Source organism: Pogoniulus pusillus, chromosome 18 (assembly GCF_015220805.1).
Source record: "Pogoniulus pusillus isolate bPogPus1 chromosome 18, bPogPus1.pri, whole genome shotgun sequence".
Classification (NCBI taxonomy): domain Eukaryota; kingdom Metazoa; phylum Chordata; class Aves; order Piciformes; family Lybiidae; genus Pogoniulus; species Pogoniulus pusillus.
The window spans coordinates 18797975-18821196 of record NC_087281.1 but is presented as its reverse complement, the minus strand read 5'-3'; the positions used below and the strand labels follow the sequence as shown (position 1 = coordinate 18821196).

The 23222-nt window shown below is 39.0% G+C and overlaps 1 protein-coding gene across 9 annotated transcripts in view; it reads left to right on the top strand.

Annotated features, from left to right (window-relative positions):
• Positions 1 to 23222, top strand: part of RGS7 (regulator of G protein signaling 7) — a 194995-nt gene that overhangs the window by 69648 nt on the left and 102125 nt on the right. For all 9 annotated transcript variants that reach the window (XM_064158619.1, XM_064158621.1, XM_064158622.1 and 6 more), the window contains one exon: positions 5687 to 5783. In XM_064158619.1, the coding sequence (XP_064014689.1) occupies positions 5687 to 5783 (97 nt within the window). The remainder of the gene's footprint in view (positions 1 to 5686; positions 5784 to 23222) is intronic.

Below are 23222 nucleotides of genomic sequence, written 5' to 3'. Positions count from 1 at the left end.
ACTTGAGCAGCAGTTACTGAAGTTGCTTCAGAGGAGAGTTTAACAATCTTGGCAGCTTTAAGAGTAATAGAAGCCTCAATGAGTGGGCAGAAAGTAATGAGTACAAATAATGTCTGTGGAGTTCAGAGTATTCAAAGGCACAATTTATTTGCCTCAAATCCTGTTTTACAAATGGAGTTTTAACAGGGAATGTCAGATAAAAATCGATATAAATGAGCAAACAAAAAATGAAATGAGAAACACAGAAATGAAAGATAAGGAAAGGAGAATACCATCAAGTTTTGGGATTGCAGAATCACAGAATCGTAGGGGTTGAAATAACCTCTGGAAATTATCTAGGCTAAATGGACTGCTAGAGCATGTTCACTTAGAGCAGCTTGCACAGGACAGCATCCAGGTAGGCTTTGATTGACTCCAGAGACACAGACTCCACCACCTTTCATAAGACTGATGTTCTATCCCCTAATCATCTTTGTAGCTCTTTGCTGTAGCCTCTCAAGCAGTTCTCTGTTCTTGAACTGGGGACACCAGAACTGGATCCGCTACTCTGGATAAGGCCTCACCAGGGCAGAGTATAGTGGAGGAGAACCTCTCTTGACCTGCTTGCCTCACTCTTCTCAAGGCCAATGACAGGATGTCATTTGCTTTCTTAGCAGTGTTGCTGTCTTGTGATCATCTTCTTGTTTACCAGGACTCCCAGGTCTTTTTCCACAGAGCTACTTTCCAGCAGGTCAGGAGCAGTGTGGCCAGTAGGACAAGGGAGGTTATTCTTCCCCTGTACTCAGCACTGGTCAGGCCACAACTTGAGTACTGTGTCCAGTTCTGGGCCCCTCAATTCAAGAGAGATGTTGAGGTGTTGGAACGTGTCCAGAGAAGGGCAACAAAGCTGGTGAGAGGCCTGGAACACAAACCCTATGAGGAGAGGCTGAGGGAGCTGGAGGTGTTTAGCCTGGAGAAGAAGAGGTTCAGGGGTGACCTCATTGCTGTCTACAACTACCTGAAAGGAGGTTGTAGCCAGGTGGGGGTGGCCTTTTCTCCCAGGCAATCAGCAATAGAACAAGGGGACACAGTCTCAAGTTGTGCCAGGGGAAGTCTAGGCTGGATGTTATGAGGAAGTTGTTGGCAGAGAGAGTGATTGGCATTGGAATGGGCTGCCCAGGGAGGTGGTGGAGTCACTGTCCCTGGAGGTGTTCAAGAAAAGCCTGGATGAGGCACTTAGTGCCATGGTCTGGTTGGCTGGCTAGGGCTGGGTGCTAGGTTGGACTGGATGATCTTGGAAGTCTCTTCCAACTTGGTTAATTCTATGATTCTAAATGGGCTGAAATAAAGTAATATTTGTATCAGAAACACCTCCTAGTTGAGTCAAAACATTTAAAACCACTACTAGAGGAGTATTTTTTAAAAACTATGTGCAGGCTTTAAAAGAAGTACATCACTGATGTTTGTATACAAAATGCTTTCTTGCTGACAAAACTGAGTTATCTGAATGAATTTTCCATTCCATGCATGAAAATACAATGAGATTAATTTGTTAGTTGCTGTAAAGCTTTCACCTGTTAGTTGCCTGAGAAAACTTTCATTTTGTCAGTAAGGAAACCAAGTAGTTTAGTGCTGAGCACCTTTACCATCTCAAGGAGACCATTAAAGATGAAAACACTCATTTTGCATGATTTGGAACCCAGCTGACATAAAAGCTGTTATCAATAGCTTACTAAGCTTCTATTCTGGCATTGTTAGTCACTGGCTCTCATTTTGTTGCCTCTTCTTGATGTGTGCAAGTATTTTCCTCTGAACTACCTGCCAGCAAGAAAGGTTAATGTATGCTTAAGAATGTTATTTAGCTTCCTGAACTACCAGGAAAAGTTGAATGGCAACTTAGTTTGTGTGCAGTACTTTCATCCTTGCCAATAAAAGTTACAAATAAGGCAGTTTCTAGTTTGGCTGTTGTGGGGACTCAATGATTGTCATTTTGTGAAAATACAAAGGAAGAAGTGAGCTAAAAATGGGAGCAATACAGTATGAATCATTTAACCGTAGGCTTACTTAAGTATCTTCATGCTGACCCATCAGATAACTATGGGCATACTACTAAGTAGTAGCCTAACCAAATGCCTAGTGAACTCACAGAACATGGAGGTAGGAAGAAACCTCTGTAGATTGTCTCGTCAAACCACACTGCTCAAAGCAGTCATAGTGCCTGAACAAAACAGAAGCTTTGAGATGGCAAAATTATGTCAAACTTCAGACAAATAACTGAAAAAGATGGTAAGATTTTTTTTTTAAACTATGGAGATTCTATTTTTCAGTACAAGTACATTTCAAAATGTCATAGCAAAAGTATGTCTGCAGGAAATATGTTCTGAAAATTAATAAGAACAGTAGTTTTAATGTAAGAAGAAGTTGTAGAAACCATATGACTTTAAAGGCACTTAATTTTTATTTTAGTATCAATAATGCACATGAAGTATTTGAAATGATTATTGAACTAACATGGTAAGAAGCGAAAAAGCCAGACTTCTTGAGAAATGTTTCTCAGAACTTGTTTTGTGATCTCATCAGCCTTTACAGAAAAACAAATTCGAGGAAGGTTTGCAGCTTTTTGTTAAAGTGTGATTACTGATGTTATGTTCTCATTTCCATATCTGTTCCTCTGTTAAGAGTTTATCTGCAGAAGATAACTATTCTTCTATCTGCTTCAGTGATCTCTATGTCCTTTTACAGTTTGCCTGCATCTCTGCTTAGGCATGTTTCTCATTCATGTATTTACTGGAACTGGATGATCTTAGAGGTCTCTTCCACCATGGTTGATTCTATGATATGATTCCATGATACGATTCTACTGAAGCTGTTTTACAGTTTTTTTACCCCTGTTAATTCTACATGACAGTGCCTTCCCAGATACATCACAATGGCTTGGTAAAGCAGAAAATCTCACTGCTGTTAAATAGAAAATACTAATTTATCTTTTTTAGTGGAAGGACTTACTGTGTCCACAAGGCATGATGCCTTTTTAAGGCAATGATTCCTTTCTTTATATGTTGTGTCACTGATGATGTTCACTTTTGGCCTGACCAGACTTTTACTTGTTACTCTTGTATTGGTTGGCATTTAACAGTATTGTTCTGCTTTACCAGTATGAGAGGCTGAGAGGGCTGGGGCTGTTTAGCCTGGAGAAGAGGAGGCTCAGGGGGGACCTCATTGCTGTCTACAACTACCTGACGGGAGGTTGTAGACAGGTGGGGGTTGGTCTCTTCTGCCAGGCAATCAGCAACAGGACAAGGGGACACAGTCTCAAGTTGTGCCGGGGGAAGTCTAGGCTGAATGTTAGGAGGAAGTTGTTGCCAGAGAGAGTGATTGGCATTGGAGTGGGCTGCCCAGGGAGGTGGTGGAGGCACCGTCCCTGGAGGTGTTCAAGAAAAGCCTGGATGAGGCATTTAGTGCCATGGTCTGGTTGACTGGACAGGGCTGGGTGCTAGGTTGGACTGGCTGATCTTGGAGGTTTCTTCCAACCTGGTTGATTCTATGAGGAATAACTTGCTGTGAATATGAGTGGGGTGTTTTGGTGCAGCAGTCTTCTAGAATTACTGGTTTGAGAGCAAAAATAGGCAGTAGTCACAACCTATGTGAATTGCAAGATATTCTTCTACCTATTGGGACCTGGTTTAAGATTTTAATTTCTATGGCTCTGAGGGCTGTCAAAGGACATACAACCTACTTCTTTTAAGCTCTTGATTTGCAACTGCAGTTTTATCATCTGAATTGGAATATTTAGCCATTGGAATCACTCGTTCCCTAGAATAAAATCTAGATTCTGAGATGAAAAATTGCCATACTTGCTACTACTTTGGTAGTAGTAACTCATTTCACCCTGTGTTTTTGAACAAATTCTGATTCACACTTTCTAATTGGTTGTTGCAACTCCTTCAGATGCTTTGGAGTACACACTGGGAATGCTGTGACAGGTTAGTAAACCTAAGTAACATAACAAGAAAAAGGACATAATACAGATCATTGCAAATTGATCTCCATTTCTGATGAGCCTTCTGTGTCATGCCTGACATGTATTTCTTTTGGAAGGTATCGTTAAATGTGCAAGTGGTTACCACACAAATTCATAAATAAAACTTACATTTAGAATGTTAAGCAGATGGTTTGAAGAGTCTAAAGCAAATATTCCCCAGGCAAGCTCTTCTGTATCAAATCATAGAAGTTTTGTTTGTTTGTTTTATAATACAGAATAAATGTAGCACTTAGATGCATCTGTGTGAACATGTATCGATATCTGTATCTGCACTGTATAAAAATACTGGGGAAGTTTGATTCCCCGAGGGAAAATTGCACAATGGTGCACAAAATAGATGGTGTGTGGAGTGTAGAATTCAGTATAAACTCTTGTGGGAGGAAAATGTCATAAAATGCTGTCTCTGCAGAAGACAGGTCTACAATTGTATTTTCTGTGGACTTTATCCCTTTTCTTTCTCTCTTGTTCACTTGCCAGATGAATACTTCAGTAATTAATTTCGTTTCTTTCTTAAAGTGAAAATGGTGAATTATGCTTTAAGAACTGTGACAATATTGATTAATTACGTTTATGATCATTGATTTTAATACCCAGGTGAAAATTAATAAACTATGGAAAATTATTTATTAGTATTAAATCTCACCAGAAAACTTACTTATAGGTTTTGAATGTATGGTTGTGTGGGTATTTATACACAGAGAACAGGCAATTTCATAGAATCTTAGATTCAACCAGGTTGGAAGTGACCTCCAAGATCATCCAGTCCAACCTAGCACCCAGCCCTGTCTAATCAACTAGACTATGGCACTAAGTGCCTCATCCAGGCTTTGCTTGAAGACCTCCAGGGGTGGTGACTCCACCACCTCCTGGGCAGCCCGTTCCAGTGGCAAATCACTCTCTCTGGCAAGAACTTCCTCCTAACATCCAGCCTGTACCTCTGCCAGCACAACTTGATACTGTGTCCCCTTTGTGTTTCCAATTTAAGAGCCTAGACTGCTGTTCATAGTTCACATGAAAGTGGAACTTTGGATTGGGCATAATTTATAAAATGTATGGACTAAGTTATCATAAAAAAATGAATTGGGGAAAAAATAAGAGCTAAAGTGAAATGATAAATGAAATACAGCAAAGTGATTATATACCTCCTCTGTTGCTGCATCCCTGGAGATGCAAAACTTCATCATACTGTATTTTTTTTTCTCTATCCAAAATAAAAGGATTTTCCAGTTTGAACTTAAAAGCTCTATTTTTGTTTTGAACAGCCTTTTTGAGAACTGTATCAATCCCCTAGAACACTGTATGAGTCTATTTTGCTTTTATATGTGGTACGAGACTAGAAATACAGTCAAAACATGAAGGTCTATATCCATCAGTGTTTTTAAACTGTTTCTTTTAACTGAATCTCTTTGTTCTGCATTGGTATTTCTTTCCCAAGAGACTTTGGGCACATACATTCTTTTACCATTGTCCACAAATAAATTAATGGCAGATTTTTATCCTGTTCAACAAAAATACTGGGCATAAATTCTGAGTTAATAAAAAAATAGTAGAAGTGGATCTGTCATTCTGAGAGATTGACCTGGGATTTATTGGAGGATTTATTTTAGGAGCTAATTCTGAACGTCTTTATTCTTTCTCTCTTTTGTTTGTTTTCTCTGTGTTTAGATGGAAGATGTCATAGCACGCATGCAAGATGAAAAAAATGGGATACCTATTCGAACAGTCAAAAGTTTTCTTTCCAAGATCCCCAGTGTCTTTTCTGGTAAGAGTCACAGTGACTTTCATGCTGTTTAAAGTTTCTCCTCTGCTTTATGTAAGGCAGTGCTCAAATGGAGAACATTTTCAACAGAATGCTATGAGGAATTCACAATAATCTAGAGGAGACATTGACTATTCTTTGAGTTATACTTTACTTATAGATTATTTTTTTCTATAAAGGTTTTCTCACACTGAGGTGGGCTTACACAGAGATGTTTTTGTCCTGTATATTAAGTGAAAAGAATACTTGTTTTACTACAAAAAGTAAATTATTTGAAGATGATAACATTTTTTATTGCAGAGTTTTTCACCTGTTTTCATGGCAAATTTGATTTTAGTGTTTAGGCCAGTACATGAAGATAAGAACTGCTGTAGCAGCAGCAGCAGAAAAGGGAAATCTTCACTTTGCTCTCCAATTGCTACTGAATTCTGGCTGCAGACAGTTATTACATTCATGGACAGCTTTTACAGCTGGTTGTTTCTGCCCAAGAAGTTAAAACTGAGATGTTTGTGATGATTTGCAAGACAGCTGTAAACTTTATAGCTAATTCAAGTCAATATTGTCATGGGCACCAAAGTCTGTCCATTGATTGATTAACTTGCATAATATACTTGCTCATTTACTTCAATACTTTTGTATTAGTTTATGCATTTAATATTTGTAGCTTTCTGTGCTACCACTGAGTAAGGAGTTTCTTTCAAATAGATGTCATTGTTGAATCTACCTTTCCCATACTCTGGTAACAGTTGAAGTTTTTGTAATGGAAAAGGTGATCATTACACATACAGTATTTATAGAAGTTTGTACTGTCCAGAACAAAAAGAAGAATTTTATACTTAAATTTTCAACATAGTAGGATTTTTTGTTTCTTGTCTTTGCAGGTTTTCTCCCTCAACGACTAGGGTAGTAATTTTTGCTACACATGACAGCACAAAGTTCATTTTAGTTCAGTTAAGCTATTTTCCTGTCATTTCTCTACCTTGGAAGGAATCTGAAGTCTTCAAACCTTTGTTGCATGTGATGGGTTTCCTTTGTTGTGCTAGGAGTTTATGTATATGAAGCAAACAAATCTCAGCTTGAACTCAAAACTAGTGATAGCTAGGAAATATGGGAATACTGTTGTCTAAAGATCATGATGATAATCATTAAAATAATAGTACTGTTATTATCCACACAGGCATCCACTTGAAAATTATCAAATCATGAGCATATGCTGTCCAGTTAAAAATGGATACATATATATGTGTATGTATATAAGCATATGCTTCTACTTAAAAATGCATGCATATATATATATATATATATATACACACACAAACCTGTATATTATATATATATACATATAATATACAGGCTCATATATCTCTCTCCATGTATCAGTGCATAAAAGCAAAGCAAGTATTATATTCAGCCATCTGTCCAGAATTATGTCTCGTAAAAACTGGAAATTTGCATTTTTGTTTTTTTAATGAGGAGAAGCAAAATGGGAAGGTCTAATACAATTCCTGCAAGCTCTTAGAAAAGATCATTAAGAGACCTTCCAACAACCTATAAAATTAAGAGTGTTTATAAATTGTCTTTAGGAATAGGATCTTATGGGCTAGCATTTTAATTATGTTGTTATAAAAGCAATGGCTGTATTTATACTTTTGTTTACTTTTATTTCATAGTATTGCTTCTAAAAAAAACAGCAAGGAAAGAACTAGTTGAAAGTGCAGCCACTTTCTAATGCAGAATTACTGACAGTAATATATATTTAACTAGCAAAGTTACCTGGGAGAACAGGATCTGAATTGAACTTTTTAGTAGAATATTATGATATATATGATGATAAATAGGATTATGTGATTATTTTATCACATTTACTGAGTTGTTCTTTAAATGTTTGCATGAATAAAACACAAGTAAAATATCCACACAGAGAAATATTTCAAATCCAGATAATTCTCTATTGAACATGCACAAAAAAGCACTAAGAGAAAGAATGCTAAGTTAAAGATTATTTTACCTGATGACATTTTGAAAAGAAATGATGAATTATATTGCTTCGTATTCCTTATACTCATGGAGGGCAAACAAATTCCTTGTTGATGATATTTGTACATTTGGTTTTGTGAGCAAGCTGCTTGAATTCAAATACACCTTTTTAGTTCACTTTCTTCATTGAAATCTTTCAAAAGTAAACGTTTTAGTTGTCTTTACCTGTTTAAAATATGCTTTAAATGAGTTTGCAAACTATTTGATGGAGAAGAATGCCAACTGCAGATCTGTGCTGATTACTATTTATATTTGTATCAGCATTTAGGAGTGTATCAGGCTGACTTTATGCAGCAACTTTATCTATGGTGTAAATTCACTGGAAATGGTGAACTGCAGTCTGATTTGAGTAATAGCATTCCAGTCACCCACAAGCAGGAGGTGAGATGGATTGTGGGACCAAAAAAACCCACACCAACCCTTGAGTGAGCTCCAGTGTATTGTATATGCCAAGATAAAAATCTCTGAAAACAAGGGGGCAAAAACAAAGCCATTAGCACCAATGCTGGTTTTATACATAATTCCATTGTGTGGAGAGATTTTTCTTAGCTGTTTAATTATTTTACCAATATTTATTTGAGTTCTTCTGATAAAGAACTACCTGAAAGGAGTTTGTAGCCAGGTGGGGGTTGGTCTCTTCTCCAAGGCAACCAGCAAAAGGACAAGGGGGTACAGTCTCAAGTTGTGCCAGGGGCAGTCTGGCCTGGATGTTAGGAGGAAGTTCTTGCTAGAGAGAGTGATTGGCATTGGAATGGGCTGCCCAGGGAGGTGGTGGAGTCACCGTCCTGGAGGTGTTCAAGAAAAGCCTGGATGAGGCACTTAGTGCCATGGTCTAGTTGACTGGATAGGGCTGGGTGCTAGGTTGGAGTGGATGATCTTGGAGGTCTCTTCCAACCTGCTTGATTCTATGATTCTATGAACTGTATATAAAAATACACCTCTTTTATGCAAGTATCCATGGTGAGTACTTTCGTATATTACAAAGTCTTTAACAGAAACCATGGGGCTTGTTATATAGAGATATAAACAATTATTGCAGATGGGAAACTGCATCCTTGCATCCTTGCTTGATTTTAAATGGGATTCAGCATAAAATAACGACTGGGAGTACAACACTGGGAGCAAACTACTCTGACTTTTACTTGTGCCAGCAGATATGCAACATATTGTACTTATTGGTGAACATCTGTAGTGCATTTTACGATGTCATGACAATTAAGAGTAAATACAAAACACTCAAGAATTATTCGGTACAGTATCTTCTTCTGGTTTTATTGTGCTCAAAACAACTTTGCACCAAGATCTGCATCATTCAGTGTTGCAGAACAGATGTATACAGTCTCCATTTAAAATAATAAAAAAAAAAAGGTTGATTTTTTAGATAAATAAGTGCTACACATGGCTTTTTCAGCATAATCTGTACTGGCTCATCCTGACTAGCTCACTTCTTTCTAGGGCTATTGTAGCTGTATGCTGTACAATTTCAGCCAAAAATTTTATCTTTTAAAAAGACCCTAGCCTTATCTCTGAATCATAGCCAATATCTCTGAATTACTTCATCCAGCTAGTGCTTGTGAGGATAAGTACAATTAGGTCTTTAAAAAGGGAGAATGCACAATGCGCTGTAGCAGATGATCTTTGTTGTGATGGTTCACATCAAACTGATTCATCCACAATCTTACTTGCAAGTAGGCTCAGGCTGTGTGCAAAAATTAGGTGCATTTGTATGGATAGCTTTGCAGAAAACAGACTGAGATACCTATGTACCCTAATACACAATTGGCTGAAATCAGATTTCCTACATTATGATTTAGATCCTACACTGGTCACTGTAAATGGAAATTCTGCTGAAAACTGTAGTATTGTTTTATTCTTGGCTGCTTAAGCCATGCTATGTTGTAAACCATCACTGTTTGAGTAATGACTTCCTGTCTTTGAAAATGAAATAACCTGATCTTATTACAAAATATTTAGTCTCTTTATGCTCATTAACCTAATCTTCAGTGTAAAAATCACACCAAAGGTTAGGGTTTATAAATTGTATTGCTCTAAAAGTGTATTCTTTAGCAGAGCCTGAACTGTGTCTGAACTAATCAGACTATGCTGCACGTGAACTGAGTGTTTTGAAGGAGGGATTGACTCAGCTTTTCCAGTAACTTTAAGTGTGGTTAGACATCTGGGTGTCTAAAACTGGGCTTGGAGGTGACACTGAAGTACTCCCTCTGTGGTTCTTGGAAAATTTGACTAATGCCAAATTTTTAGTAATGGTTGCCTACAGATCTAAGTCACCTTCTATGGTTAATGCTGATAACCACAGTCATGCTCATTCAGTTTTCAGAAGGCACACGCTTAGGCTGACTGATGACTGACTAGAGTGCAGTAATGTAGAATCCCTGTATGCCTGCAACACAGTTATAGTGATGTTGATCATCAGATAACGTGCTGTGGCTTTGATTTGAAATGGTAAAGGCTCCAAGGGAAAAAATAGACAGGAGAGTTTGCTCCTTCTATGTAATTATAAATTTTGAATGAACAAAGGAAGGGCTTGCTGTTGCTGTCAACATGATTTTAAAATGTTTTGAGGAGTAATGAAGATTTATATTGACATTTTTCCAGTCAACAATAATTGCATGTAGATTTTTTGCTCACACCAGAGCATTAGTAATAAAAAGAAGGCAATGTGTGGAACATGCTTCACCATTAGGCTTGGAAATGGATAAAAAACCTTACTTGAAATGATGAATATAGGGAGTCTGACATATGAATCATAGGAATTAGAAGGAGCTCTAGAATATACTTTTTGGTTTTACTAAGGGAACACAGAAAGTAAATGACAAGGTTTTGCTGTTCACTTTCAGGCAGAAAACAGCATTCAGAGTTTATTGATAAAGCTCTGTATATAGTCAAGGGTTTGTTTTGGGAGGGTCTTTGTAGAGTGGAGAGGTGTGTTGGTCGGTATTAGTATGGTCATTATGGAATATCACTGTGGTGCTTTGTAGGACTTTTAAAGTGTATAATAGTATGTAAGTGTGAATGTGGGACACTGGTATTTTTATTGAAGGAGGAAGGAGAAGTCTGAGAAATATAAGTTCAATCAAATAATACACACAGAGGCAGAATAAAAAGTATTCCAAAGAAGTATGTTAATATTAGCTGTTAGTGGCTGTTTCTGATACATGGCTCAATAATTTTGGAAAGGCAAAGCTTGAACCAACAAAAGCAGGAGAAAGGACATCAGTAGAAAGGTGTGGTTTTAGCATCTTCTGAGTTAAAGTTACCTTTCCCAGTGTGAAGTCTTTAGTTTTATTTTCTCATTCCTGGATATGAATCTTATATTATGTCTTTTCCATACAGCCATTGCAATTTCCTTTTTGTCCAAGAGAGATTAATGCCATCATATGCCATTTTTATTCATTGTTTTTCCTGATCTCAGAAAATGCTTGTTTCAGCTCTACCTGGGAAATTGCTAAGATTAATGAGCTGTTTCACTTTTACGAGCAAATGTGTTCACATAGTTGTTAATTACCAGCCTTTGTTGAAACACTACATGATAAAAATAGGGAATTTATGTATTTAAACGTTCAAGTATTCTGCTGAAAAGCAGACCAGCAGCCCTAGTAGCCTGGTCAGATGTAGTGAGAGAAGCCAGAGGAAAGCAGTGTCATAGCAGCTCATCTCACACACAAATCACAGGTGGGTGAGCCCCAAGGAATGAGTCACAGGAGCTACCTACAACAATAATGCTTGTTATATAGTGGCAAGCAGCAAAGCATAAAGAGCAGTACAGTGAGAATTGGATGACTCAGGGGACTAATAACAAGAAAGAGAGTGTTTCATCTGTCATTAGTTTTGATCTTTCCCAGCTGAGTAATGAAGTGTTGGCATCTGATGACTTTTCAGTGCTGCATATGAAATGACTTGATAGGTTTATCCACTTTAGGACTGGAGATTACCTACCCAAAAGACAAGATAAAAGAGAAAGCTCTACTCCTTGGATTGACAGAAAAAAGTGCTAAAGCATGACATCTCAATCTTCTGGCACCTTTGAAGTAAAGCAATGTTGTCTTATAGGTAAAAACAAGGACTCTGGAATTTCTGGGTTTGATACGTTTTCCAGAATAAGGAGAAGGATGGTTCTCCTGTTCACTGAGACTATGAATTTTAAGAGTCACAAGTAGAAGAAGTTGACTAAGTGGTGCCAAAAAATCATGTGCTTTAACATTGCAGGAAACAACTGTCTGCATACCTTCTGCCTCTGTTTCTGTCCATTTGCCTGCGTGTCTTGGCTGCATCACTGGGGTTGTAACTATGACTGGAGAAGAGTGCGCTTAAGCTGCTTGAAACTTGACAGGATTTTCATACTTTGTGGAAAATCAGCCTAGTGGCAGCATTTCAGTTGTGGAGCTCAGAATGGCCATGTGACAAGCTTTGGATCTTGATTAGTTGGTCAGTTAGGCGGGTACTACTAATTCTTTGCTAAATAGTGACAATAGATATTGATAAATGTCATTGTACTCATTGGAAAACATCCCACTTTTTAATTTGTATGGCATTGTACACAGTTGTCTGGTGACGTGATTTAGTTGACTGGTGATTTATTATATGCATACACAAATGTAGATATGAGATAAGCATTGCTGGTACACATATGAATAATATATTATTTGGTAGTATACTGCTAGAGGTAATAGAGTGTAAACATAGATTTACTTTTCACATCCAGGATAATAGTATCCTATTCTTAACTGACAGGTAACATTGACTTATTTAGTGACTTTTCAAGGAACTTAAATTCTTTCTGCTTCAGTTTTACCGTTTTAATACATGCAATTGTATCTTATTTTCTTTAAATGTACCATTTTGCAGTGTTTTGAAATATTCAAAATGTACAATGGCAGAATGGTTTGCGTTGGAAGGATCATTAAAGATCATCTAGTTCCAACCCTCCTGACATGAGCAGGCACACCTCCTATTAGACCAGGTTGCTTGGGGCCCCATCCAATGCAGTTTTGAACGTTTCCAAGGTCAGAGCCTCCACATCTTCTCTGGGAAACCTATTCCAGTGCCTCACCACCCTCATGATGAAGAATTTCTTCCTAATGTCTAATCTCAATCTAGCTTCTTCCATTGAATCATAATCATAGAATCAACCAAGTTGAAAGTGCCCTCCAAGATCATCCAGTCCAACCTAGCACCCAGCCCTATCCAGTCAACTAGACCATGGCACTAAATGCCCCATCCAGGCTTTTCTTGAACACCTCCAGGGATGGTGACTCCATCACCTCTCTGTGCAGCCTATTCCAAAGGCAAATCACTCTCTCTGTCAAGAACTTCCTCCTAACAGTTTGAATTCATTACAGCTTGCCTTATTGCTGTATGCCTTTGTAAAAATTCCCTCTTCAGCTGTCCTGTAGACCCCTTCAAATAGTGGAAGGCTGCTATTAGGATGTCCCCAGAGCCTTCTCTTCTCCAAACTGAGCAATTCCATATCTCTCAGCCTGTCTTCATAGGAGGGAGAGGTGCTCCAACCTAATAATCTTTTGTGCCTCCTCTAGACCTGTTCTAAGAGTTGTATTGAGGCCTCCAGAGCTGGACACAGTACTCCAAGTGGGGTCTCCTGAAAGCATAATAGAGGGGTAGTATTACCTTCCTTCACCTGCTGGCCACTATTCTTTTGGTGCAACCCAGGATACAGCTAGCTTTGTAGACTGCAAGAGGACATTACCAGCTCTAATTGAACTTATCAGCCAGCAGGAAAAATTTCTTCCTAATGTCTAATCTAAATCTAGCTTCTTTCAGTTTGAATTCATTACAGCTTGCCCTATTGCTATATGCCTTTGTAAAAATTCCCTCTCCAGCTCCTCAGGACTATTTCCTTTTCCTCAGGACTACCCTCTATCAATTTCCACCCAGCCTGTATTAGTGCTACATTTGTACTAGATTTACTGCATGCAAAGATAAAGCATTTGCAGATTTCAATCTGCTATTTTTACAGCTAGATATAGTTTGCCAGAAGTTAAAATACACTAATTAAAATCCTTTCCTGAAGATCATGGCCCATAAGTAACAGATTAAATTAGTGGGATTTACAAGATGGCTTGTGATTTAGCTCCTGATTCTGTTGTTCCCAGCTATGAGGAAGATGACTTTGTCATTGAAATTGCATCGTAGGTCTGCAGACTTTTGCAAGAGGACAGCAAGGAATGAATTCTAAACAATGGATTTCTGTTGCTGATGAAGTTATCCACAAACTAGTTTTGAATGGTGCTGTTATCCAACAGTGTGTGCACACTTTGTAGTAGTAAATATCACCGTATCAGCTGGATTCTCCATGTTAGTGGAATGTTGTTTGATAACTCACTGCGAGTAAGCTGTCTTCAGTCTGACTTTACTAGGAGCTAGCGTCTATCTAGATTGTCTGGAACTTGTTTTTTTTGCAGTTGCCTGGTATGAGCAGGTGTGTATGGTGTTTGTTCCTCCTTGGACATACTTAATGGAGTGATTGATCACCACACAGACTGAGCAGTTCACTTTATGGTCATGTATCTACACGTCTGAAATTTATGTTTGTGAGGGATACTGAGTATTTGTGGTGATAAGCAGAATAGCAAGATCTAAGTTTTCACTTTTTTAAATTATTAGCACATTTTTGGCAATAGCTATCTGAAAAACAACAAAAAAGTTATTAAAGATCCTTAAAGCTACTTGTAGAGCTGACAAGATAGCCCATGTCACAAGAATTTGTAAGAGTAAAAACATTTTCCTCCCAATTTAGGCAACAAGCTAAGATCTCAGCTCTCTGTGAACCGAAACTGTCAGGGTCTAATGGTTTAAAAAAATAAAGTCCTCTCAGAGTAGAATGAAAACCAGAAAGTTTCTTTTTTTAAAACACTGTAAATGAGACATGTAAGACAAAAAAGTGCAACTGCAACAAACAGGTTTTTTTAAAAAAAAACCTCTCTTTTGACAATTAAAAAGTCCCTAAGTGTTCCAACAGATTTGCACAAATTTTCTCTACTCTGCTCTGCTGAGACTCCACCTGGACTGCTGCATCCAGTTCTGGAGTCCCTATTACAAGAGGGATGTGGAGATGCTGGAGCATGTCCAGAGGAGGGCCACAAGGATGCTCAGAGGGCTGCAGCAGCTCTGCTGTGAGGACAGATTGAAAGAGTTGGGGCTGTTCAGTCTGGAGAGGAGGGGGCTCCCAGGTGACCTTCTTGTGGCCTTCCAGGATCTGAAGGGGGCCTACAAAAAAGCTGGAGAGTGACTTTTTGGGCTATCAGATAGTGACAGGACTAGGGGGAATGGAGCAAAGCTGGAGGTGGGGACATTCAGACTGGATGTGAGGAGGAAGTTGTTCAGCATGAGAGTGGTGAGAGCCTGGAATGGGTTGTCCAGGCAGGCAGTTGAGGCCCCATCACTGGAAGGTGTTTAAGGCCAGGCTGGATGAGGCTCTGCCCAGCCTGATCTAGGGTAAGGTGTCCCTACCCATGGCAGGGGGGTTGGAACTGGCTGATCCTTGCAGTCCCATCCAACCCTGACTATTTCTATGATTCTAAATTGTCAATGTAATTTTAAATGTAATAATGGGATGAAGAATGGTTTGTTAACACAGAAAGAGTGCTCAAATGTGTGTTGAATGTTACTTAGAGTCATGTGCAGTTGAGGGGGCTTCACATGAAAGACTGAAAATTCACTTTATCGTTATGAACCTGCTTTCTAGTCTCTGCTGTTGGAGAGTGAGCCTTGATGTTACAAAACAAGCTAGCAGGAGTTACTTTATTTTCCCAGCCCACAGACTCAGCTGTTCCCAAGGCCAAGGGATTTTGGCAGCTTAGAAGGAACAAAGCCCAGCTTTCTTGCTGTGCACTTTACCACGTGCTTTCGACACAGAATCTGTCTTTTCTTGCCACAGGGATGGAAAGCCTTGATGGGGATGCATTTGGTTAACATATTTGTGCCACTGGGGAAGAATACTGGGACATGCTGCTTTCCTGCTCTGCTCCGTATGCAAGGGTATAGACTACACTGGGAATCAGGAAGAGCTGTTGCAGCAGGTGCTAGGAAATCAGAAAATATAGGCTGGTGAGTTTGGTGTCTGAGGAACAGGGCTCCTGTTCTCTCTGAACAGGAATTCAGGTAAATTGCACTTACAAGATCCTCCCTTATTGGCAAGGTGGACAAGGCAACAGCAAGACTTGGGTAGTGGAGTCAAGCTAATTGGGAAGTGTTGAGAATATTAAACAAATCTAGCTGATTCCAGAATTCTTTGACCTTTTACAGTCAGGTGGGAGATAGGTAAAGTGTGGAAATATTTGTAAGACCTATACACCTCTGTAGACTCTCTATTTTTTTTTTTGTTAAGAAAACTCCTTGTAAGTTTTGGACTTACTATGGAAGGAAAGGCTTGCAGATCTTAAAAACATAACTATAAAGCAGAACACCCAGTTGTTGTCTTCTTTACTTCTAGAACAAGGAATATTTTACCTGTTAATAGTTTGTTTACATAAATTTTACCTTTTTCCTTCCTTTACACTCATCTGATTTTTCTAATTGCTTTCACCAGTAATCATTTCAAGTTGAATTTTCCTTGCTTCCATACTCTTTAGAGAAAAAAAAACCCTCTGTACCTTTGTTCTCTATTAATTTCTTTCCTGAGTAGTAGTAGTATTTTGTTTTCATACTATCTGAATTGTGGAAATGGATGTTTTAAAACAAATTTATCAAGTCCTTTCATAGTTATAAAAGCATTGATTCAATAGAACAAATCAGAATTCTGCCTTAATGAAAGGCGGAGGTGGAGTGACTCATCTCTTGTTTTCATGCCTGCGGTCAAATACAGTTTTACAGACATACTTAGGCCTTGCCTGTTATCTGCATCTTTTCAGACTGTTGATATATCATCTAAAAAAATTGTCATGAGTTTTTCAAATGGCAAGCCATAAATACATAGTTACAATTGTCAGTATCTGCAGATGGACCTCAGTTGCTCTTGTTTGTACTATGGGTTGGTTGGTCTGGACTGGAATGAGATTGAAAATATTGTTGTTACAAAGGATGATCTTAATTTTCTGTCATGCATGCATGAAAGCTTCTTGAAGTCATGATGTCCCCATACTCTGGAGCATTTAAAGGACAGTAACTGAGTGTGTTGTTACAAAAAATGTGTGGAAAATTAGTCAAAAGCAGCAATTGGCTCTTCTAGGGCAGCTGCGGAAAGTAAATAGGAAAATGCAGCTCTTCTCAGCCTTTTATTTTTCTTTGTGTGTGTGTGTATGACTAGGTGTTAAAACCGAATTTCTTCTGGTTTTAAAAGCAACAACAAACAAAACACAAAGAAGCAAACAAGCAGAACCTCAAACCACAAAAAAACCCCAAGCAAGTGGGATGTCTCTCTTATACTGTGGTGCCAACACTGAGCACAGTACTCAAACTGCAGCCTCACTAGTGCCAAATAGAGGGGAATGACCTCTTCTGTCCTTCTGGTGGGCACACTGTGTTTGATACAGGCCATGATACTGTTGGCCTTTGTGGCCACCTGAGCACACTGCTGGCTCGTGTTCTCCCAGCTGTCAACCTGCACACAGATTCTTTTCTGCCAGGCAGCTTTCCAGTCACTTTTCCCTGATCTAGTAGGAGAAGTCCCTGCCCATATCAAGGTAGTTGGGAGTAGGTGATCTTTAATGTTCTCTTCAACACAAGCCATTCTGTGATTGTATGATTGATGCTTCCTAGTGCAAATTGGCAAATTTACATGCAAATAATAGAATCATAGAATGTCAGGAGCTGGAAGGGACCTTGAAAGATCATCTGGTCCAGCCCCCCCCCTGCCAGAGCAGGATCACCTAGAGCAGATCACACTGGAACACATCCAGACAGTTCTTGAATATCTCCGGAAAGGGAGACTCCACGACCTCTCTGGGCAGCCTGTTCCAGTGCTATGTCACCCTCACAGTGAAAAAATTCCTCCTCAGGTTCACATGGAACCTCTTATGCCTCAACTCCCACCCATTGCTCCTTGTCCTGTCACTGGGCATCACTGAGAAGAGCCTGGCTCCATCCTCCTGGCACTCACCCCTTACATATTTATAAACATTAATGAGGTCAAATGCTTTCAAGCTACTATTTAATCTGAGTACAGCCTAACAAGCATTGTAAAATCTTTTTCCTTTAGGAAATGTGATGGATTAAAAGCAGATAGAATACTAAGATTAATAAAAAGTGCCCCAAACCCATCACTTTTCCTATGCCATGCCACCAATGTGAATGATATGAAGAAATGAACTAAAATCAAGAGCCACCCTGATGTACTTAGAAGCCTTGTCTGAATTCAGCATGTCAAACTTTGACCTTTATCTGTACCTTTCCTGTATCTTGCTTGACCTTTATAAATAATCAGCCTGAGGCTGATCCATTATTAAGGAAGCACTTGTGATAGGAAGTTGAGCACTCTAAAAATAAGTTAAGACTAAATCATGCCCATTTGAAGAGACATGAATTTTTCCCTGTCATTCTTTAATTACATTTATTCAATACTTTGGATATTGTACTCCCCTTGTAAATGCACTGGAAAAAGAAGAAAAAGAAATACACCTTTAAACTTTCTGGTGTTGTCTAAGATATATCAATATAACCTAGATCTTGTAAGTGTAGCATGGAATTACATCTTGGATTTTCAGCATTGGCTTGGCCATTCTCTCTTTGTGGAGGAAAGCTATCATTATGGCCTCTCCAGTCACCACTCCCATAGGTACATCACAGTAGTACTAGGGGAGTTAACATTCACAATCTGTTGTGCACATTGTAAATCAAATTATTTATTCTCTGTAACTCTTTGCTGGGCACTTCATAAGTTTACATCTTTAGGAGATACACTCACCTTAAACGGCGTGTCTTCTGGGACAGACTGAGTAGTATTGCCTTGCTAAACAGCCCTTGCTAAAAGGCTTTGTGGATCAGTGATCATTCTTCTGACAAAACATATCCCATGTGCCAAATACCTGTTACCTAACAGGCTTAGAGCAGGTGACCATGTAAGTCAAAACAAAGTTAACAGCAGGTCCTTTAAATATCATGTCTTTCAGTAGCCTGTTATCCTACCTATTTGTATGTACCCACTTTTCTTTCATTTTTGCCTTGTTTCCAGTACAGTCACCAAACATGCATCTAAGACACTCACTGTCCAATGGCCCAGAGACTTATACCCACCTCAGCTTCCCTGCACGCAGAGAGGAGACAGCAGTGCTGCTGGATAGTTTTCTTGGGCTTTAAATATGTGGCTTCAGTTACAAGCATTTGTCTAAGTTTCCTGGTGGAAGCATCAACTGCACCTCAAACAAAGATCTTGTGGCTGAATGGAGGGAATATCTTCACATATGTCCAGTGTCCCAGAGACTCATACCCACCTCAGCTTCCCTGCACACAGAAAGGAGACAGCAGAGCTGCTAGATAGTTTTCTTGGGCTTTAAATATGTGGCTTCAGTTACAAACATTTGTGTAAGTTTCCTAGTGGAGACATCAGCTGCACCTCAAACAAAGATCTTGTGGATGAATGGAGGGAATATCTACATATTTTAACGTCTACAGGAAAACAAACATGTTTCATGTCAAAGTAGCCTGAATGCTTCTTCCTTATAGATAGTGAGACTTGTGATGATGTGATGATGTCCGTTTTAGAACATGCCTGCTTCAGTTTGCACAGCACAGGCAGCTACTTCAGAGACATTTGGGATGTCTTTCTGAATAGTATCAAGTGTTAGAGCCTTGTTTATGTATATCCTTTCCACCTATTATAGGTAGCAAAGGTACAATAAAGAATAAAAGTTAAAGCTACTGTACAGCGAAGGTCTTTTTACATTTGAGGCAAAATATCTATAGATAGTGTTAGTTTAAGAAAATTTTTCATGCATATTGATCTTAGACAGAATAAAGAAATAGACTTTAAGTTTCTTGAGCAACTTCGAATCACAGTTTATTTGCTGTACATCTCAGCATATCATATAGCTGAGAAGAATATGAGATAGACTTCAGTATTTTGGTCAAACACTATCTGAAACTGTTGATTTAAAACATTTGAAACACTTCTAGTGACCACAGTGGAGTTACTTTGGATTTTTCCATTGCAGCAGTGATATAATTTCACAGTCAATGACTAAAAAATACTTTTAAGCATAGCACCAAAATGAGAAATATACCTGAATTTAAAGCTTGAAAGGACATGAGTGAAAACTGCCAAAATAATTTCAGTCTTACTCTTATTTTCAAAGAAAACCTCTTCTCAAAACTAAATTCTTGAGAGTTCTGAAATATTTTCATCTCCCTTGTATATAATTCACTGTCTGGAAAACAGTAGTTAGAGGAGTTGTGATTTTACACATGCATTTTCAAAATGGCATTTGCAAAAAGTGTTAGCTTTTCAAGGCACATCCATTTTCTTTACTCTGTTGTAGGAGGAGAGATGACTCATCATCAATAGAGGGGCATGATATGAGCTAAGCAGAGCTCACACTGCTACAGTTGTAGTGTTTGTATTGCACAATAAGATTATCTTTGAGCTTTGTTTAGGTTAAAATAGAATCAGCATGTTATTAAAGATATTAAAAATTTTTACTCATTCTCATGGAGTTAATTGCTGTCACAGCAACACCTTAAGAGAAAAAGGCATATGAGAGTGACCCTTATTCTCTTTTTTTGTCATCTCCTGTGCTCAAAACTATCCATTGACTTTCCCTGAGCATTGTGTAGGAGATCCTATGGCATTGGCCTCTGGTCTTGTCAAAGAGATGAGATGACATTATGCAGCGTTTTTGACAATTTGACTGGATCCAAGAATGTGTAGTCTCCAAAATCCCACTGCACCCAAGAAAAATAGAGTGTCCTTCTTCTTTGTGGGAACTGCCTGTGGAATGTGACGGCGACCATCCTGCCACTGCATCCCCAGAAACTGAATTTCTCTGGCAGGTCCTTTGACCTTGTCTGTCTTAATGGCAAAACCTTCTTGCAACAGAATGTCAGTGATTTTGATACCTTTCTCAAAGACTTCCTCAGCAGTTTGGGCCCACCCAATGATGTCATCAATGAATCGGATATGTTCTGGAGCTTTACCTTTCTCCAGTGCATAGTGGATCACAAAACCTGAGGCAAACGTTTCACTGGTACTGGATTCCTCTCCAGGTGAATGCAAACTGAGGCCTGCACTTCTTTGCTATAGGAATAGAGAAGAAAGCATTAGCAATGTCTATGGTAGCATACCATTTGGCTTCCTTCAATTCCAGCTTGTACTGGAGTTCCAGCATGTCCAGCACAGCTGCGCTCATGAGTGGAGTCACCTCATTGGCTGTCAGTCGCCAGTCTCCGTTAGCTTTGCGCACAGGCCAGATGGGACTGTTGAAAGGTGAATGAGCTTTCTCGATGACAGCCTGACTTTCCAGTTGATGAATCAGCTGATGAATGGGCAACAAAGAATCATGGTTGGTTCTGTACTGCCTGTGGTGCACAGTTTGAGTAGCAATTGGCAGTTTCAGATCCTCTATGTCATGATGTCCCACAACTACAGATTCATCTGGAAGTTCAGGTCTAATGGACAATTTCAATTTACCATCCTCAGCCTCTACAGATGCTATTCCAAAAGCCCATTTGTGACCCTTAGGGTCTTTGAAACAACCTTGTCTCAAAAAGTCAATTCCCAGGGTGCAAGTTCACCAGGACTAGTTTCAGTGGTATGTTTCTTCCACGCTTTACCAGTTAGACTTATCTCAGCCTGCAATTTAGTTAACTCTTGAGATCCACCAGTGATTCCAGAAATAGTTATAGACTCTGTCCCTTTGCAATTGGATGGCAATAGAGTACACTGAGCACCTGTGTCAACTAAAGCCCTGTATTTCTGAACTTTTGAACTGCCAGGCCACCTAATGAATACATGAAAGTACCACAGACCTAATGGGTAAAATATACTATCAACTAATCAGATAAGCTTCATCTTAACTCCCAGGCTTAAATAGCAATCAAGCAAGTTGAATTTGCCCCATGTTGGGGGCCAAAATAAAATGTGATGGTTTGGGTGTTAGCTGCCCCCCTCCCAGTGAATTCACACAGACTAGACTCAGCCAGCTAGAATTAAGAAATGAATCTTTATATTCACATCTGAGCACAACATACAAACAGATATTTACACTATATTACAAATATATACAGCTATATACAGAAATATATATTTTAAAATATGTATTAAAAGTAATACAGAAACACAACAGCCCTCCCAGAAATCAGAGTCCCCAGGAGGGACTCCCAACCACCCTTCTACCTTCTTTCCACCCCCTCACTCTTAGCCCAGAAAATGCTTTACATGCAAGGTGAGTTGAGAGGATCAGCAAGAGGGGGTTAGAAACAGAATATTAGTTGGGTTACACAGATCCAAGCAGAACAGCAGAAGCCCAGGGAGAAAACACAGACACTGATGGGCTCTGACAGACAGACTGTCTTATCTGTGTTTGTGTGCTTGTTTTCATACATCTCAGCAAACCTATGAGTGAATAGACCTCATGATGGTTTTCTTTTCACAGCCTGTAATCTAATTTTACTCATTAAAATATTCCAATTAGCCTCAAACCAGCACAGAACGTCAGAATTTTCCAAAGGGCAGAGACTTTGGTGCCTGACAAATTCTGTTGTGATACATGAAGCATACTTTTGAGGATGTGCTTTTAACTGGAGAAGCATAGAGAGTAACAGGGAAGTCGGGGGCTGTCTTGAGCAACCACAGACTATGATCGACATGAGAATCTTCATTATCTCACTTATTTGGCACATCAGAAATCCTGATTGTAGGGTCTTTGGCAGAGGGAGTCACTTTTTCAATGTGAATAGCAATTAGTATAAGGTGCTTCCGTACTGAAACTACTGAATGATCTCCAAAACACCAAACTGCAGAGTAGCTTCTACCTCTGCCAGATTTCTGCCTTGCCTGATACACTTGGCTTGGTGGTCATCATCTTTACTAAGGTTAGAGTAGAGCAAGTTTAGACAGCACTAAAGGATTACAATGTATGTACTTGCTGTATATGTGGCAAGAGTTACTTGTGAGTGCTTCATCTTAAGAACCTGTGCTCAGAGTTGTGATTTTCCTCCGTTTTCACAGTGCACATGTTTTTGTTTGATTCAGAAGTCTATTTTTATTAGTCACCTGCTAAAAAGAAAACATTGGCTAGCAGGTACATCTTTCATAAGGCAAACTAAATAGTGATTTTAACCATGCAGTAAGGGAAAATTACTGAATTAAAAAAATCATAGAATCACAGAAACAACCAGGTTGGAAGAGAACTCCCAAGATCATCCAGTCCAACCTAGCACCCAGCCCTTTCCAGTCAACTAGACCAAGGCAACAAAATACATCTATGAGGAGACAAA